Raw genomic sequence first — 20,685 nt, forward strand, 5'->3', positions numbered from 1 at the left:
GACAGCTATGGCCGTAACGGAGGTCAAAGTCAGTGTAGATTGGACGGATGGATGCTTTCATAGTACACATAAGCACATTCATGATACCACTGATGTGTCACTTCTGGTGTAAATTCAAGGTGAGCCTCTGCCTCTCTTTGTCTCTTTTTTAAGTTGGGCTCTTTTATTTTCTTATGACTTTGACAAACTATTTCAGCTGTAAATTTTCCATTAATTAAAATAAGGCATATGGAGCATGAGCATGTGTTACATATGAACTGCTGTTTGTTCATGGCCAGGAATGCAATAGTAATTGGTTTTGGGATGTTTCTGTTCGTTAACTGTTTGAAACACTCTGTAGAAAAAGTAACCATTCTGAGATTCTGACTGCTTCCGACAGTACATGCATCATAAAATCATCATAAAATTATTTTCATCCATAGACTTCAGTATATTACTAACAGCCATATGAGACAATTCTTGTGTTGTTTGTACACTAATATTTTACATAAAATTAAATTTAAGCAATAGCTTTAGCAGCAGCACAAACATACACGTACACATGCAAAATGCAAGGACACCGAGATCTCACCAGAAATAGAGGAGGCACTGATTAATACAAAGGAGCAGTGGGGAATAGTGCAGGACTGCAAACTGACCGACAGGTTGTCACTGGGGTCACTTGAAAGACAATGGGAGCCAGGCCAGAGCGGACAGGCTATTGTGGAGCGAGGCGAAGAGGTCACTTTTAGTTACGCTGCAGAGTGACCGCACCTGGCCACAGAGGGGGCTCTGGGAATAAAGTGGGTCCAGATTTACACTTTTCTTTCTCTTGTTTATATTTTGTCTTGGTTTACGTTACTTTTTTACATTTTGTGCCTCTAACATTTTCTGTCTATTTCTCTAAACACAAAAATACACATTATTGTATAAGGTATTAAGGTATTGCACACACAAACACACAGACACACACATAAACAATAGAAATAGTGCACCTACCTCATCAAGCACAGCCTCGGCCTCTTCCTCGGTTTTACCAGGAAACCTGATCCTCATGGCAGTGAGCGCAGCCAGAGTCTGACGCACCAGCTCTGCTTCCTGCTCTTTACTCCTCAGGTTTATCAGTGGATCACCCTACACACACACGTACAAGTAGAAAGAAACCAAATGAAGATACAGATACACATTAATGTTAAACAAAAGTTTTATTCAACACTATCATCTCACATCTATAACAAAACAAAATAGACTGAAAAAAATGCAAGAGGATTTGTTTTTCTCTGGTAAAAGACAGCAAGAGTTTTTTAGCTTTAAGGACAATTCAGATTTTGGCACAAATGGCTGCAATTAATTATTATTTTCAATATTAATTGCATATCAATGGATGGTATTTTGCCTGACAAGATATATTAATGTTTTCGTGACAGAGGACGTTTTAACAATTGCAATTTATGTAAAGAGCTCTTCCAAATCAACTCAACACAAGAGAGAATACAGATAAGTCACATTCACACATTTATGTTCGTTAACATGTCAAAAATGTCAACAGTGTAATGAAGTATTAAAAATATTATTATTTCTAATTATCAGGGACACATTCACATTTTATGACATTTTAGCCACAAGTGCTCATTAATTTACGAACTGTTAGTCCATCCAACATGAAACATGCGTGAAAATAACCTCCTTAAAAATAGCATTTCTTCATTGCTACTGCAATGCAATCACTAGTATAACTATATCCAGTTTGAGATTTTCTGTACCAGCATGTACTTATCACCACATGTGCTGTACGACTCCCACAGGCAAGTTAAGTGTGTAAAAAGAGGTAAAAACCAGAAAAAAATGAGAAAATTCTCCTGTCACTTTGTATACATGTATGTCAGGATACAAGCATACAACTGGTGCACTCCATAGCCTTTTTCAATATTAATGTTTTCCACTCAGTTCTATTCTCAATGTAAAAAAGTATTCTGCTCCATTTTAATTTGCTCCGCTATATCCAAAGGTTACCAGCGTACTTGTAAAGAAGGAAAGAGAATGGAGGAGGCAGGCGGAAAGCAACAGATGGCAACATAATAGAAGATCATTGTCATGGGCTACAGTAGGCCTATACAGTATTGAAGGAACTGCTTAAGAGATTTCAGTGGGCCAGGGTACAATATATGCCAGAGGAGGCGAAAAGCAAAGGGGGAAGGTAACAGAAGAAAAATAAAAGCATAATGGTAGAAAAGTGAATTAGTGCATCAGACTTTGGTGAAATAGAATTGGGAAGTAATTCTTGATTGTGTACTTTAAATCTACTTGGAGTAGAGGATCAGCAGAGGATTGCCGTATTGATCAATGTGACTGCCCGACTATTTGTAAATTAATATACTATACTTTTCTATGACTGACATCTCATCTGACACATTCTGAATTGTAAAGAGGCACTTTGTGTGTGTTGAATATCTTACTATGTTGGAGTGGATGGTCCCCAGGCTGTTGCTATGAGGCACACGGTGGGCGGAGCCACTGCGGCTCAGCGAATGAGAACGAAGCGTGGCGGAGCTCGGCCTGACGAGGGGAGTGGCCACGGGAACAGTAGGGGAAGGTCTGGTGGACAATGCCCGCACCTCACTGGGTGATGAGAGGGAGGCGATGGAGCGCGGGCAGGAGATGGAGCGCCTGATTGGACCAGAAAGTGTCGGAGAAGCAGAGGGGGCGGGGCCGGGTTTCAGTGACTTGATTGGCGGTTTCCAGTGCATGCGACCTGTAGGGAAACAGAACAGAGGGAGAGTGAAAGGGGGGGAACACTCACTCACTGTCACACTTCAATTTCTTTTCTTCCCTGATCCTGTCTCAGTGCCCCAGTCACTGTCAAGCTCTCCTCTCTGCTTTCCACCCACTGCTGGTGGCTTTGGAGATGAAGTGTGGCATTAAAACTCCCATAGCCACACTCAGGCACACTGGCACAGTGGCCCAGTGTGTGCGGGTTTTTAACGATCACAGCATGCGTAGTCAAAAACCAGAAACTAAACAGTAGTCCTGTCTGGTTTGGGGATGGATTAAAGACACACATGTACACACACACACATTGAACAAACACATTAAGCTGAAAACCCACACTGACACTCTCCATCACCCTTGAAACTCCTCCAGCTTGTCTACCAGCCAGTGCATTAGTGTGTTTCCTATGTGTGCAGTGTGTGTGTGTGACATCAAGTGTACACACAAGTGATTATAAATGTGTCTGTCTGTGTGTGTTTGTGTGTGTGTGCGTGTGGCTCCTGAATCTTCTGAGGTTTGGCCATTGCCAAATGAGAGCATTATGAGGCTTAGTCCTAGCAGCCCTTTGGTGGCTTGGTATGGAGTAGGGCTTGGCAGGGTTGCTGTCTCTCTCTGTACACACATGCAAACACGCACACATACACAAAGTCCAAAAGTTGGGCTTTTTCATGGTTGTTTCTTATTTTGTGACAACAGAATGAGCTCATGCAAGGATCCTTTCTATCGAGCAGTAAAACCAGCTGCCCACAATGCAACCAGAGAATTTTTCCATTCCAAGGTCGGTACATAGACTGCTATGAAAGTGTGTCTTTCTCACATCAGAGGGCTGAAACTGAGTTCTTGTATCCGACCTATGCGACTTCGCAGGAATGTCTGACATTCTCACGATAAAACTGGGAATATTTCAGGATTAAACTCAAGGTGTTTTCAAGGTAAACAGCAAAAGCATTCTTTTCTTCCTCCTGTTCTCTTTCGATCAAATTCCTCCTTCTCTTCATATCTGCCTCTTCATTCACTTTCCATTCTCTGGAACTTTGCTCTTTAGGACACTTTTTTATCCTCAAGTGCTCTCCAGTGCTTCAACATTTGTGTGTGTGTGTGTGTGTGTGTCCACAGCTGTGACACTAGGATGCTGAGGAACTCGGCAACAAAGAGCCACATCCCATGAGTCTATGATCACCCTGCATACACTTTAATTAAAATCCAAGGATCTGGTGCCATTTTATCACATCAATTAGGCACATAAACACTGTCAGGCAGATGAACATCTGTAATGTTGCCCCTGGTGGCTCACACCATCTCAATCTGCCAGGCTCTGCTGCTGAGGACTGCGTATGTGCATGCACTGTGGGTGCTGATCAAAGCAAAACTCTCAACATTTTTATTTAAGTGTGTATGCACATGCGTGTATATGGATATGTAAGTGTTAACGATATAGAGGGCTGGAGTGGATGTCATGTTTCATGCAGCATCACAGGATCATTGCATACACTCAAGCCCTCTATCTCACTCTTGCCCGTACTTTAATTCTCTATCATAATCAAATAAAATGAAAATGGAGTTAGAAACGCTAAAACAGAAATCTCAAAATTGTGTATAGATGTAGGTGTGTGATTTCTTATTTACACATCTGAAAAACAAGTAATTTTAGCAATTAAGCTGAACACTTTAATTAGATAGAGGGCTTCAGCTACAAAAGAAGGAAACAGGGCAGGAAGAGGAGAGAACAAGACAAAATGAGGAGAAAGCAAGCAAGCAAAAAAACAAAACAAAACAAAGTAAACATGAAAGCAAGCAAGAAAGAAAGATCTCAGGAAACGAGGTCCATGTCAAAACCCCAGTCTGGCTTGCTAATAAAGACATTCTCAGACACTTTTATACATCCTGCCTTTTTACCTGAGCGCTCAGCTAAGTTCTTCTCCTTGCTCTCCCCAAGGTCGTATGAAACTTTCTTCTCCCTCTTCTCTCCACCTCTCCCTCCTCCTCCTGCTTTCCTCCTCTCCTCCTCCTCTTCGTCTGAGGAGGAGCAGGAGTTTTCAGCGCTGCTGCCGCTGGTGAAGTCAGCCAGGTAGTCTGGTCGTTGACGTCTTGGTGTCTGGCTGCACTCTGGCATGGCGGTCAAGCTCTGGCAGGGAAAAAACACATACACATAAGGCACATACACACACATTTGTTGCTTGAGACATACAAATGCTACACTTGAGAGAAACATATTGATATACAGAAGATTATGAATACACACAAAGAGGTCACAGACACACACACAAGATAACCACATACATAAACATCCTTCTACTTTTATCCTCATGGAACGGAACGATACATTCACTTCCTTACCCTCAACCATCCAAAATAACCTCATTTTGGAAAAACATCCTCCTTCCAAAGGTCTAAAATTCAAACAGGCTCTCACAAGGACATAAGTTCGAGAATATACATACACACACACACACACACACACACACTTAAGTATGAAGACATTGAGATGTTGTCAGCCTCCCTCCCTCAGCCTCTCCTCGCCCTCAGCCCATTACCATCTGTCACTGGGAGACCTGGTGGTGACACGACTAGCCCATGTGCCCACATGTGTGTATTGCTTGCGAGCTCATTATGCACAGATACAGTACACAATTACACATGCACTCCTTTAAAAGCCTGACTGCCACTATAAGTAGGAACTTGAGTGGTTTCATACCTTGAACAAATTTGACCTGATTAGATATGTAGAGGTGTAAAACATGTTTTAATATCATATGTTTTACATATTTGTTTCTGTAAATGACACAATAAAATGACTGTATGTAGAAAAACAGTTGGAACATCTGATGACTTCTATGATGTTCCTTCTTCGGGCTTGACACAAACCTGCTGTTGTTTTTCTACTAATAAGAAAAAGGTGAAATAACATTAGTCAGTATTTCATGCAAGTGCAACTGTGATGCTTGAATTCTAAAACTCTGTGGGGTGATAATCACAGCGCTGACTTGCACACATGAAATCTACTTCTGCCCCAAAATACACAAGTTTTTTTTAGTTTGAGGTTCATTAAATTAAGTGTCTATTTTACATCCTGGCAGGGGACACACTGACAGCATTAATAACGCATTTATACATCTGTTATTCTGCGTTTAGCTCGGGCAGTGCTGTCAGGCCACACAAATTAATGGGCAGGAAGTGATCACAGGGCTTACACAGTCACCGCCGGGTAGTTGTGTGGGTGAGTGATAGAGGAGGATAGAGACAGAAAGAGATTAAATACATGAGAGGAGAATAAAGGGGAAGATGGGAACATGAGATTGATGGGGAGAGAACTAAAGAGGAGGACAAGGTGAATCTGAGTATGGAAGCTGAGAGAGACAGAGAGGAGGCATTGAATAGATGGAGAGAAACGGAAATTAACAAAGAGAGAAAAGGACACAGAGCATATGAGTGGAGAGACAAAAAAGGAGACGTGAACAGACAGTGGATAAACAGTGGAAAGCAAGATAAAGAGAGAGAGAAAGAAACTTTGGATATGTGTGAAGAGTACATTCAAGCAAGCATGGAGAGCTGAGTGGACAGAGGAAGATGAGGAGAAAGGTTGGGAAAGAAGGGACCATGAGGGACAAATTTGATAGGGTGCATATGATATGATTGAAGAAGTTGGAGTCAAAAAATAAGAGAAGCAACTAAATCAAATAAAAAGAGAAAGAAAACCTGAAGGCCTAACTCTCCCTCTATAGCACTATTTCACTTCTTTCCTTCCTTGTTCTCGGTCTCTCCGCCTCTCCGTCTGAATAGTTCCTCAGTGATAACAAACCTTAGCGCCCCTTCCTTCCCTGAAAATCCTGTCTCTAATCCCTTGCCTCACTCCTCTATTCTAGTTCTCGCATATTCGTTGGTTCAGTTTCACCAGATGGCTTGTGAGCACTAAACCCCAAGGAGTGAATCTATCCGTCACAGCTCTTTCTTTCTCCTGCACTCAATGTCTCTCTCCGCACACTCAGCAACATCGAAACTGACGGCACCCAAATTAATTTGGACAACAGTGATTGTGTCTGAACAAGTCCTCATTCCAGCTAAGGCCTCTCTAATGCAGCGCTGAACTGCCCTGTCGAGTTCCTAACACACTCTTTGAGTGTTCCAGCCAATTTAGCCCTTGAGTGAGGGATGGATGTAGATGTGCAGGGAGAGAAAAGAGGATGGAGAGGTGAAGGGAGGCGAGTGAAGCAAGGTGATGGAGGGAGTAATGTACTGTCGTGGGAAATCGAGGGGGCGTATAGGTGTATGTGACAGATAGAGAGAGAGAAAGAGAGGGAGATAGACAGAAAGAAAGATAGCATGGAGAGAGCGAGAGAGACAGCCTGACAGCTGTCCCCTTGGGGAGTTGGGTCTTTTCTTTGGGCCTCTTTCTGATTCTTTATTTTCTCACCTAACCCGCTACCCCCCTCTTTATTTTTCTGAAACACGTCCTATGTGCTTTCTGTGGGCGTTAGCTCCAGGCATCTGCCTACCTGCCTCCCCCCTCACTCCTTCTCTCCCTCTCTGACACTCTTCTTTGCACACTTTCTTGGGTCCCTTGAGGCATGTGGCCCCTATTCTCCCATATCTCTTAGTTTGTGTGTCTTCCTATATCTCTTTCACCTACCTTAGGGCCTCGTTGCCTGGAGGATTTGCCCATAAGCTTCTCGTCGTCCAGTTCACATTGCTCCAGCAGATCCAAGATGTCCTCCTCCTACACACCAACACATACAGAAAACACAAGGTAGATGAAAATATGCCAAAGATGTTGATTTTGATTACATAAGAGACATATTGTATAAAGCATCAGCAGAATAACAGGGTAGTTACATCTTGATGATACACTGATAAGGAATAATTAAAATGCTTTGATGTTTCATAACTCTAATTACTTTGAAGTCAAATGAGGTGTGAGAAAACAAGAAACTTCAATTGTTAAAAAAAAGTGGGGGGAGGGATGAAAAAGTTTGACTTCACAGGCATATGTGCCTTATCTGGGGTTTAGAAAAAAGGCCCTGGCTGAACATGCATTGCTCTTTGGCAGTGCTGATAGAGGCTGAATTTGGAAAAGGCAGCATCACGGCCATCGCCAATATGCTGGGGCCTTGGCCATTTGGCAACAGCTGAAATGCAGGCAAAGGTGATTAATGTTGTTTCACGGCTGGGACATAAAAAGCTCCCACTTGCCGCTCAAATACAGATGAAAAGTGATTGTTTTCTCTCAGATTAGCCATCAAGCTGCTTTCTGGGGTCTGTGAAAAGGTCAACATGTCCCTGACTCTTGCTTTGTTTGACCACGTGTGTGCGTGTACATGTGTGTTCAGTGGCATATTTCCTTGTCTGGAAGTCCATGTTCCTCTGTCTTACACTTACATAACTATCCGACCATTTATGTGTGTTGGTTTCAACTTGTGTGTGTGTCAGCCATAACAGGATTGGGATGAGCTTGGTCTTGTTGTAGCCTGATTAGTCGGTTAAGCTGATGTCAGATTTGTGTACACTTAAAATTCCCACCACACATTTCCCACATATATCAGATAATAAATATAAGAAATAAAGGCGAAAAACACAGTGATGAGAGCAAACAGGTTATCTCTTGTGAGTTAAATGTTATGTTAAAACATTATCTTTATGGATATTCCTGTAAAAACTGAAAGTTGTAAATAGTTAATTGTAATGTGGACTGTGTGTTGCAAAATAGCATGCCAGCTGTTTGGCATACTGGCCCTATGATTACAGCTGCAAGAACCATAATAGCTATTACAAAAAGAGGGTAAAATACTATTTTGTGTACAGCCATTCATTTAGATGGGAATATATGATGCATTTCATAATACACTAAAAGAATTTTATGAGTGTCTCTTCTGGTTATCAAGGCATAGAGAACAGACGCGGGGAACCATCCTCCGCTCAATAGCTCACTAAAATTAGCCTTCTGACGATTCTTGACTGAAATAATTCGATATCACCCTTACTTTAATAAGTGAAGATACTGAAAGTGATTATGCCACCAAAAAAGAATGAAGGTACAACAACAAAGGATGAGAAAAGTAGGCAAGTACAGGTCACTGCAACAACGCCCAGCAGACGGCACCACTGTGCCACTGTGATCCAGCTCTTCCGCTTTTCTGACACTGTCAAAATCATTGATGTAGCCCAGAACAAAAGCTTACTACATTATGGCAATTCAACTTCAGAGATACATCTACAGCCCCATACAAAAAGAGGACAGCCTTTACTTCACCGAAAAGGAAACTCAAAGAAAAAAACATCATTTTCAGGATGCTGCATCCAACCACCTTCACTGTGGATCTAAAGGGAGGAAGGCACACCTTCACAACACCGCAAGCTGCTGAAAACTACCTGAGGAAATATCAACCAGACGTGCTGCCACAAGACTAACCAGCCGAACACCCTGAGCTAATTATGCCGGCTTTGTTTCATACTGTTCGGAGTTGTTCATTATTTACATCATAGGTCCCAAATGTAAGTTGTCTACCGGTGGGGTGCTTATGGATATGTGCTTAGAGGGATGCTTAGAAAATGTTCAGAAAGCGCTACAACATACACATACACCCTCTAGGCTCTTATATGCTGCAAAATAATGTTCCCATGGTAAAACAAAACTGATCACTTTCTTTTCTACCCCACTTAAGCAGCAGGTTATTTTTAGATATTTTTATTTTCCTCTTTAGAGCAACATGATTTCCAACCATCTTTTAGTCATCTTTTTAGCTATATGATTTTTTTGTGTTTGATGTTCAAGGTTTCTCACACCAGGGGATTAGCCGGAATAGCCTCCCCTGTTGTTGTTACAGGGAACTGTTCTACATTATAAAACAATTAAATTGGATTTTCACTTAAACTAGCGTAAATTTTCATTGTAAATTTGGTTACCCCACTTCCTTAGTTGGGGAGGAAGTGGGGTAAAGGGAGGAGGTATAGGATTTAGTTTGACTTTTTTGTATCTATTTTCTTTTCTTTTTACTTTATATTTACCTTCAATGTACAAGACAGAAATTAATTGCTTAGATGAGGCAGTGGCCGGGGCCAGATACCCCAGCTGGCTTCATTGTCTTTTACATTACCTTATGGGAGAAACAGATAGGTAAAATGACAATTGCAGCCCTTAGGGATTTGACATGGAACACTGACGGCATCAACAAACTGTCAAAACGTAAAAAGGTACTTAACTTTCTGAAAAACCATAAAATAAACATAGCTCTACTACAAGAGACCCATTTAACGGATGCTGAACAAACTGATACGTCAATGGCAGGGGCAGTTCTTTTATTCAGCCTTTACATCTCCTTTAGGGAGTTGCCACATTGATAGGTAAAAATGTCTCTTTACATGTGGATAATGTTGAGACAGACAAACAGGGCAGATACTTGATACCTAAAGGCTCAGGTGAACCTATTACACTAGTTAATATTTATGGCCCAAATTATAATTGCCCCCTATTCTTCCAAAGTTTGATTTTCTCACTTACATGTCCTGCTAATGAGCTTATTATAGGTGTAGATTTGAATTTAGTTTTGGATCCATTCAAAGATCGGTCATCTTCCAATCCTAAAGTTCTAACCCAAGCAGCTAAGGCACTCAAAAAAGAAATGGTAGACTTCAAACTTGTAGATGTCTGGAGGGAAAGACTAATTACTAGGTGAGTACTCCTTCTACTCACATGCTCATAAGTTATTCTAGAATTGATATATTTCTTGCTCATGCTGAAAGAATCCACCTTATATCCTCATGTGAAAATCTAGCTATACAGACCATGCCCCTCTCATGCTCCTAATAGCTCAGAAGAACATTGCTAGTAGTGATGGACTATGGTGATTCCCCATATACCTTCTCAATGACGCAGATTATGTTAAAATTATCAGAAACAACACTGACAGTTTTCTTAGCATTAACAAAGGGACTGCCTCACTAATCATTGTATGGGAATCCTTAAAGCCTTCTTTGAGAGGTGAGACTATAAATTATACATTATGAAAAAAAAGCAGCATCTGTTAAAAACCAATCCCAAAAGGGGACACTTTCAACCACAAAACGAGATGACTTTTGACCTCCTAAACAACAAAAGAGTTGAATATAACATGCTAACCACTTGGATGATTGAAAATGCCATGGCTAGAACTAAACAACAATACTACAAACATGGGGATAAAAGTGGTAAATTATTAGCCTGGCAGATCCAGAAAGAGGATAGCTCAAGATATATCTCCTCAGTTAAGATCAAAGATGGTGCTACTGTAGTCCATAATCCTAAATTCATCAAAGAGACTATTTAGGACTTTAATTTAGACTTATATTCCTCTCAGGGTGTAGATACTCTTAAAATGAATAACTTCTTAGAGGGACTTGCTGTTCGGGGAATGGCTGCAGAGACACGGGACAATCTAGAGGCTGACATTATTAAACAGAAGTTCTAGATGTAATAGGAAAGCCTTCGAGAGGAAATTCATCAGGGCCAGATGGGTTCCGTATGGACTTCTACGAGGCTTTTGCATCTAGTCTGATTACACCACTAGTGGATATCTTTAAGCATGCAATTGAATCTACCAGGTACCCAAAACTTTAGAAAAGGCTCTATTTACAGTTCTGCTAAACTAGGCAAAGACCCAAAACTCTGTGGATCCTACAGGCCCGTTGCCCTCTTCTCATCACAATATAAGGTGTTTACCAAGGTTATAGCCACTAGACTGGAGACTGTGATACCTAGGCTTATAAATGAAGATTAGACCGGCTTTATTCAAAAACGCTTTTCCTCATATAATATTCGAAGGTTCCTCAACATTATCCACTGTGCCAAAAAAATCAATATCCCTGTAGTTGCCCTTTCATTAGATGCGGAAAAGGCATTTGATCATTTACAATAGTCCTTTCTTTTCACAGTTTTACAAAAAATGAATTTTGGTCCAAATCTGACACGAATGATACACATACTCTATCTCAACCCCTCAGCAATGATTCGAACAAATCCTAATATCTCATCTCTTTTCCCCTTGTCAGGCACACACCAGGGTTATTCTCTTCTCACTGGCAACTGAACCTTTTGCAACTACTGCAACTACTTGAACAGGAAAAACATAATTTTACTATACGCTGCTGATATTATGTTGTACTTGACCAATGTGGTGATATCGCTCCCTGCCCTTAGCACCCCACTAGATGAATATAGCTCCAGCTCTGGATACAAAATAAACACACATAAAAGTGTGATAATGCCACTCAATTAAGTGGCCCAAGAATTATCAAGGGAGAACGTTCCCTTTCGTTGGGAATTTTATGAGCTTTGTTATCTTGGTCTGCAAACGCCCAACCAATTAGATCAAATTTTCTCCCTCAACTATGGATTTCTAGATTCCTATGGAACGGTAAGGTACCTAGAGTCAAGCTCAGAATCCTCTGTTGTCCCACTGAACAAGGAGGGCTAAACCTACCTGACTTTCATTTATACTATCTGACTGCTCAATCTAGAGCTATTTGGACATGGATTAAAGATTTAGAATACCCTCCAGCAGGGAAACAAAATGAACGGTCTCATACAGCAGAAGTGCTGTCAAGTATTCCATTTATTTATTCCTCAATATCAAAGTCATAAAAATGTAACTCAAAATTCAATGATAAAACATACATCTAAAATATGGCATGAAATTAGAGTTAAGTTTCAAAGTATCCTCACTATATACAGATCTACCACATTCCATTTTAATCCTGTTACCTAGGGCATTGAGAGATGGCATTAGTAGAGACTGGTATAACAGAGGTATATGTACATTCGGACATCTATACTCAGCCAACACAAGACTGACACTACTGGGGGACCTCTCGGTTTTACTGGTCAATATGAGGGGCAACATTCCCTTATCAGACTAGCCCTAATTGCAGCAAATTAATATATAGCCGTTTGCTGGAGAAGTGAGGAGGGCGCTGGTGTATCTTTGTGGTTTAAAAAGCTTTCATCATACTTACCTTCAGAAAAGATTATGTTTAATCTTCGGAAAAAAAACATTACTTTTTGATGAACGCTGTGGAGGCTTTGTAACCTTTTTACAAAATAGAACCTCTCTTGATCTCCATGGTCACACTTGAAGCTGCACTGCAGTGCTCTGCAGAGGTCATGGGTTCTCCCTGGGGCTGTTGGCTATGCTTGAGATAGCTTGGGTTTTTGGGACTGGGGGCACAGTTATCCTCTGGGGCCTGATTTTTGGGGGAATCTGTGGGGATGGGACTGGGGCTGTCCCTGTGGGTGTCTCTGGGTTGGGTGGTTGCGTTTTCTGCCTCTTTCAGTCCAGGCAGTCCTGGGCGTTTGCTGGCCCCTGGGTGCCTAGGGTTTTTTGTACGGTTCTATAAACCACTAAAATTAAGTTAACCACAAAAAAGGCTGTGTGCAATGCATCATTAAGTGAGAGAACAATACACTGCATGCTTTATCCTGTAAGTAGGTCTATCTCCTGTACTAATTTTTGTGTCTCTGTTCTTGTTTTATTTACTTTTTTCTGTAGTACTTTCATTAACACATTATACCTGTCACAATTGTGAATACTGTTGTTTGTTGAGAAAGCAGTATTTTTTCTACTCTTGGCAGCTTCTACCATGACATTTTCTGTTTCCATATTTCTTGGCCCATTGACAGATGATACTGTGATAATGTAGTCATAACATTCTTTCCGCTGATTAAGACCCTAATTCCACCATGGTAAAAAAAAACAAACAAAAAAAAACAGATGAAGTGAGCCAGCGGCAAAAATCTGCGTGTAATTTCAATGGGTTCATTAGGCACTTTTGGGGTTTGACTAATGCTAGCTGACATAATGTAGACAGGTAGAAACCTGCTAGCCTAACAACATAGGGCTACAAACAACCAATAATATAACCCTTTCCTTAAGTGAGATACAACAATAGAATGTCTATAAGTTAAGAAAAAACATTGTTGTATTTCTTCCTTTGAACAAATGAAATCTGATCAGGACCCCCCTCATTTCTTCAAAGGAAGAAGAACAGTCTCAGACTTTGTTCCTTTCCCACTGTTCAGTTTAAAATGTACCAATGACACAGGAAAAATGGCTGTAAAAAGCTGTAAAAACTGCATTTCTAACAGTCATGCATATCGATGTTAAATATGCAGAATCTATTGCTGTGCTTGCCTGTAGATGGCACATATCTGCATGTCAGCAGTTCTAAACTGCTACAACTGTAACTTTTTACCTGTAGGTGGTGCTGTTTGGACTGGGACTTAAGGTGTTAGGATCTGCAGTTGGATGATATTGGCTGAGCAACATGCTTCCCATCTATGACACTGGCTGAAAGTATTTTTTATTTTGCCTGGTGTGCATTATCAGCAGCACATTGGTGTTGTCTCCCTACTGTATATGTAATTCAGGAAAAAAACAGTTTAAAAATATCTACTCTTTTCTTTTAAAATAAACTTAAAAAACATTGGGTTATTTTGAAGAAAATCGGTAAAAGCCAAAAACAAATAACCTTAAAGACACCCTTAACACCCTTCCCCTATACTTACGGTGCTTGCAGACCACTTCTATTGGATCTGACTTACTGTGAAGTGTTCCCAGACAACACTTGCAGTTTGTGTACTTGTGCTTTTTTTTGTCTTTTTTTTTTACTGGCAGAATCTTCTTTCTTTTATTTTCAGTATCCATGTGAGAGAAATGTAGGAATGGGAAGACATCAGCTGAGCGTGTGGGAAAACATAAATACTGTAGCTAACAAAACGAACAATTTGATGCATACCTGTCAACCCAGCTGTAATGGAAGTGGGGAGAAGGGTGATGCAAACCCTGTAGAAACCAGTGTAACCCCTGGCTGCGTTAAATGTAGCACAGCAAGACTGGGAGGGATTTCTGCAGTGCATCGGCAAGTTATCAATGGGGTTACAACACACTTTTTATTTTCTTTGATAGTGTGACAATCCGTGACATTTTTCAATTCCAGGCCCTGAGGAGCCCACAAAGGCAGCAAACATGAGTCCTGAGGGTACAATGTCTGGCAGACTCAACAAATATGTTGATGGCAAGCTGGCAAATGATCTCTGGCCTTTTGATACAGGAAAAACTAGCCAAACAAGCAATACAAGTCAGAAGTCCCCGGGTTAAGGGCCAAAGCACTGTGACTTGTGTACAAAATCAGAGGCTTTGGTTTATCGTAAGATCATTAGTTGTTATGTTTAGGTACAAACCATGCCGCAACTACCACGGCTTGAGGCTGAAGCCAATGCAGAAGTACCTTTAAGTGCAATGCCACCAACAGCTGCTAGATGCTGACTCCAATTGACTCCTATTCAAAAAGCATCATCTTCTCTCTAGAAATTATTAAAGTCAATCATTTTTTTCAACAACTCATTATGATCTCAACCATTAAATTCAGGCCTTCTAATAAGTGTGCTGGTGGTCATTTTGGAAATTATTGCTCTGTTAATAAGATTTGAAGAGTTATAGTAGCTTTGATGTCTGCCATGCGGGCATTGATTGCTGTGATGGACAGTTTGCTCACCTGCTTCTCTCCTCGGCTCCGGAACTCACACTTAGTTGGACTGAGTTGGACTGAGTTGGACTGAGTTGGACGCTGAGTCGCAATATTTTTAGGGACTGAGCCCAAAAGGCAGAGGACTACTGCAAAACAGTAGTACTCGCCTAAGGGCGAGGACCCTATTGTATTTCGTGTGTTTGTTTCTTTCTTCTTCTTCTTCGTATTCTTTCTTTATTATTACGCCACTTCAACCCTTAATTTGACCCCCTAAACATGCTCAAAAACTCACCAAATTTGGTAAGCACATCAGGTCTGGTGAAAAATTTGATAAAATGTAAAAATTATCTCCCAAAGTGCCAAAATGTGCTCTCTAGTGCCACCTATGTATCTAATATGTCTGCCACGGCCCGTAGGAATGTCGTAGAGAGATCGAACCAAAACTCAATTATTCGTCTCATCAAGACCTACAAATCATACACTGACACCCCTGACCTAAATCCAACAGGAAGTCTGCAATATGCCCATGAAAGGCGTTAATGGTATCGGCCTCAAACTTCAACACATGTCTTAATACACTGTGCTGAACAAAAGTTATTAAAAATTTTGTAATAACTCGAACGGTTTAGATATTGTAAGCCCCGAAAGTTGTAGTGCCACATCACACCTTACAATGTAAACCAATGTGGAGGCAATCTCTAGGCATGGACTTTGTGTCAAACAAATGGTTCTGATGTCTAAACTATAAGTCTGACCACTTTGAAACCTGTATCAATGGATTCGCGATGAAATTTCCTACTAAAAAATGATTTTTAATGTAAGATTTGGCCAAAGTAATGGGATTTATGAGGAGATTTCACAAAAAGCGTGCTCAAAATTCTCCTCTAACTGCTCCTGGTGATGTCACTGCCTCAGTGCTGTGAAACATTCCGCAATACACACTCATTATAAAATCACAGGAGGAGCAAGAAAAGACTTTAAAACTCACACTCTAATATCTCAAAAACAAGAAAAGATCATTAAAGCTGTAAGCAGTGTTGAACTGGTCAGACTTATAGTTTAGACGTCAGATGCCTCAGTTTGGCACAAAGTCCATGCCCAGAGATTGCCTTCCTATTGGTTTACATTGTAAGGTGCGATGTGGCACTCCAACTTTCGGGGCTTACAAAATCGAAACTGTTCCGAGTTATTACAAAGTTTTTAATAACTTTTGTTCAGCACAGTGTGATAAGTCATGTATTAAAGTTTGAAGCCAATACCATTAACGCCCTAGGAGGAGATAGCGTTTATTCAAGGTCCAAAATTGGCACAAAGTCATACTTTCATGGGTTAATTGTGGACTTCCTGTTGGATTTAGGTCAGGGGTGTCAGTGTATGATTTGTAGGTCTTGATGAGATGAATAACTGAGTTTTGGTTCGATCTCTCTACGACATTCCTACGGGCCGTGGGGATAATTTTTACATTTTATCAAATTTTTCACCAGACCTGATGTGCTTACCAAATTTGGTGAGTTTTTGAGCATGTTTAGGGGGTCAAATATAGGGTTGAAGTGGCGGATTAATAAAGAAAGAAGAAAGAAAGAAAGAAAGAAACAGAACAGATACAAGACGGTCTTCACCCCTTTGGGGCTCAGGCCCTAAAAAACATGTAAATTCAGGATTTGTAGGTCAAAGTCTTGTGACTCATTTAAAGTTGAAATGAAGTTTGTATCTAAAACTATGTGGAAGCAGTAAGTGTTCAAAAAGGTGTGGGTTCGCTCACGCTCTCCATTCAAATCAAACTTTGACCAGGTCATGTGGGTTAAAAGTCTTTCCTTTTCTAAAAATAGACTTGATGAAAATTAGGAAAATAATTTGTTTTACACACAAACTCATTAAGAGTTTTCAATTTACTAATTGAAATTCAAGTGAATGGGCCCAAAACTTGCATGATTTTGACGACACAGGTGTGAGCAAGACAGACATGTCTCACCCTGCAGAAAATTCTCATCCTGTTAATCAATCTTTCAAAATAAAAGCACACCACACTTGTAATAAATATCCCCCATTTTTAAAAAGCAAAATGATCTAATCCTGACGGGCCAGAGTGCAAGGTCCCGACCAACGCTGCTTGCAGCTTTAATTTAAGTTTAATATTACTTGATTACAATACCTAACCCTAACCCTCTTGGCACAATTTAGCTTAGTTAGCTAACCTTAGTTCAAGTGCACTGCTTGCTGTTCCCAGTAAGCTAGCACTCACTCTGGTCCGAGGTAGTGGGGTGTGTTTCCAGGGCATGACAGAAAACACCAGGCACTCCTCATCTGGAAGATCCTGGCTCCAAATGAAAAAGATGGGGCTGACTATAAGCAGCAACTCTGGGCTTCAAACCAGCTCCAATGCAAACCAATGGGTGACATCACACCTCGTTATGTCCATCTTTATGTACAGTCTATGGTATAAACCTTAAGATGTGTGGGTTTAGTTACAAAGTTTGCAATGGTCATGTTTAGGTTAAGATTAGAGGTGGCTAGAATTAGGTGTCACTGTAAATTTTATGGATGGAATCCCGGTCAGACTTCCATCTCTGCCCATGAGAGCACTGGGATCCATAGGATTGCTATATCCTTGCTAATGGTAGATATATCTTGTGCACTTTATATTTTCATGCAGCAAATACAGCTATATAGTGCTAGACAGCTAATACTAACATTGATTCACTAATTGCCTAACAAGGTAAAAGAAAGTGCTTTGTGAGCAGAGCCAACGGGGAACAATAAAAGACCACTACTAGTGCTTGAGTAGACAACTAAACAAACTTGAAGAAGCAATAATACTAACGTAACAGCAAATTATGCAGGCTAAAATCCAGCTGAACTCTGTGTCTCCACTGTCATTGTGTGTAGTCACTGGGAGAATCTACATAGAAACAAGGCTGAGGAGCACAAATAAATCTATCATAAGTCTGTCGAGAAAAGTAAGTCACGTTTTATTCTTGACTGTAGATAGGCTTAAAAATACACATAATATTAAAAAATGTAACAAAAATTATCTGCATAAGATGCTTCATTTGTGGTCTGCTGAATATCTTGTCCAGATTCAGGAACATTCATTCCTCACAATAAATTGCAAAGATTAGGATCTCACACTCTGTCCCTTAATTAGGACACTCCAGTTGTCAGTCATGATCATGTTATTAGATAGCAAACTATAGAGCATGTTTTGTTCTTATTATCTCTATCCCTTCATACTTTGAACAAGATCCACATCTCTGTGTGTTGACTAAATTAAACTTTCCTCGGCCTGGTGTTTCGACTCCGTCTGATCATTGATTGACATCTCTATAAAAAATCCTCTGCAGGGATTTTACTTTTGTAAGGACACACAATAACTTTCTAAAAAAAAAAAAAAAAAAAAAAAACTGCAAAGGGGTAAAGGCTGTTGTTTCTGGAAAAGCTGTAATAGTTGCATATGACATCTTCTCCCAGTGTTTTGATATGATTTATAATGTTAATACTACTGTCAAAAATATTTATATTCAGTATTCACTATTACCATTCAGTTGCCAAGGTTTTTTGTTTCATCTGCATCTTCCCTACTTATATCCCTCAATGCCTTACTCTGTCTTTTTGTTTTATTGATTTGTTCCTTCTGAATACATAACCAGACTTGAAAACAGAAAATTGCCTCTTTTTGTTACTTATTTTTTTGTACTCTATTCAAGTCATCTTGTTTAATAAACTGTGTCTATAATAGTCTGCCACAATACTTTAAACAGAATTTCACAAAAACAAAAGTGCCAAAACAACTATTGCTCAGTTCTTTCTTTGCACTGTCTTTACTTGACGACTATTTTTCTCGTCCTCCTCTCATCAACACTCTGCATTCTTCTCCATCCCCGGCACTCTCTGCCTCTGTCCTGTTAGGTTGTATGGTATGGAAATCAACTTCTCTCCTTTGCAAAGGCTCTTCATACCTTTACCTTCAAAGCTTCGCTGACACTATATTCCTCCTGGTATCAGAAAGCTTACATGCATACAATGACTTCTACCCTTGTCCCAACATGCACATCTCACACAAGCTTCTGTGTGCATTCACATGTATATGTTCAAACATGTGTCTCTGAGTCTTTGTAATAAACTAAATAATGAGCCGGCAGGAAAGCAAATTCAAATTTGTGGGCAGCAACAGTAATCAACTTTGAAGCCTCTTCACAACTAACTTCAACAGAAAGGAAAAATAAGACAGGAATATACAGAAAGAGGTAAACTGAAGAGAGTGTCTCGCTATTAAGAAACAAAAATGACATTGTTGTGTGGGATTTGATTTGCTTTTAAAATCTCACGTACACAGCACAATAAATATTTGTGGAGAGACAGAGTGAATGACAGTTGGAAAGCGAAGCAAATAGATAGGAGAAAAAGGACATTCTGTCAAACACTCTAAAAAAAAAAAACGAAGGACTGCGGCACACTTTCCGCATTATTTGCGCATCCTTTTTTGTCTCTGTGGGCAGAATCTTAATAGAAATGCATGTGTGTTTTTTTTCTTTGACATCTGCTTGTCCACAAGTGTCTGCATATTGTGTGTATATGTTTGTGTGTGAGTCTCTGCAAGTTTCTATGATGTGTGTGTGTATGTGTGTGTGTGTGTGCGTGCGTGACAGTCTGCCACTGACGTACGTGCCTTCATTCGTTTCAGAGGATTATTCATTTCCTTTTGAAGTGAGGCAGCTCGCCCAGCGAGGAAGGTCTGAAAGGCGGCCGAGAGCAGGCTTTCATACTTCTCCAACAGCAGCTTGTCGTCTGGGGGGTAAATACGTCTGTAGGCCGCAGAGACACAGAGAGAAAAGCAAGGAGAGTGAGGGAGGAGTGGAAAAAGAGGGGGGAAGAATAGGCGAAGAAGAAGGGTCATCAATTCAGGAAGAAAGAAGATTGGAAGGGGAGAGAATAAATTATGGAATGGAGAAAGAGAAAACAGAGTTAGGGGGTCACAAAGGAGAGGGTGGGAGTGAGAAAGAAAAAGGGAGATTGGGGTTCAGCAAAGGAAGGATACAAGGTGAGAGGAGGAGTGGTGACAGAATAGTGAAGGATTGGGCAGTGAGGGATAAAGGAGAAAAAAGGGAGAATGGTAAAGGAAAGGAGAGAGAGAGGGTTGGCAAAGAGATAGATAAGAGATGAGGAAAATGAGAGAAAAAGAAATAATAGGGATACAGACAAGGAAGGATTGAGAAAGGAAAAGATTGTAAGGAGAGGAGTGGACGGAGTAAGGCACAGAGAGGTCGAGGCACAGCAGGTGATGGTAGTAGATGGACAGAAAAAAGAGCAAGCAGGAGGGAAAACACAGACCGAAAGAATTACAAGTGTTGCAATGAAAAGTGTGAAATGAAGGAGAGACAAAGGGAAAGGTGATTGGCAGGATCAAGGGATAAGAATAAAGGAGGAGGTGCAAAGAGAAAAGACAGA

At 40.5% G+C, this 20,685-nt stretch overlaps 1 protein-coding gene across 3 annotated transcripts in view; it reads right to left on the reverse strand.

Moving 5' to 3' along the window:
* ttll7 (tubulin tyrosine ligase-like family, member 7) overlaps window positions 1–20,685 on the reverse strand; it is a 76,596-nt gene that overhangs the window by 16,073 nt on the left and 39,838 nt on the right. For all 3 annotated transcript variants that reach the window (XM_044361466.1, XM_044361465.1, XM_044361467.1), the window contains 5 exons: window positions 19,907–20,042; window positions 7,376–7,462; window positions 4,645–4,873; window positions 2,436–2,731; window positions 979–1,113 (listed from right to left, as the gene is read on the reverse strand). In XM_044361466.1, coding sequence (XP_044217401.1) covers window positions 979–1,113; window positions 2,436–2,731; window positions 4,645–4,873; window positions 7,376–7,462; window positions 19,907–20,042 — 883 coding nt within the window. The remainder of the gene's footprint in view (window positions 1–978; window positions 1,114–2,435; window positions 2,732–4,644; window positions 4,874–7,375; window positions 7,463–19,906; window positions 20,043–20,685) is intronic.

Source organism: Thunnus albacares, chromosome 9 (genome assembly GCF_914725855.1).
Source record: "Thunnus albacares chromosome 9, fThuAlb1.1, whole genome shotgun sequence".
Lineage (NCBI taxonomy): Eukaryota > Metazoa > Chordata > Actinopteri > Scombriformes > Scombridae > Thunnus > Thunnus albacares.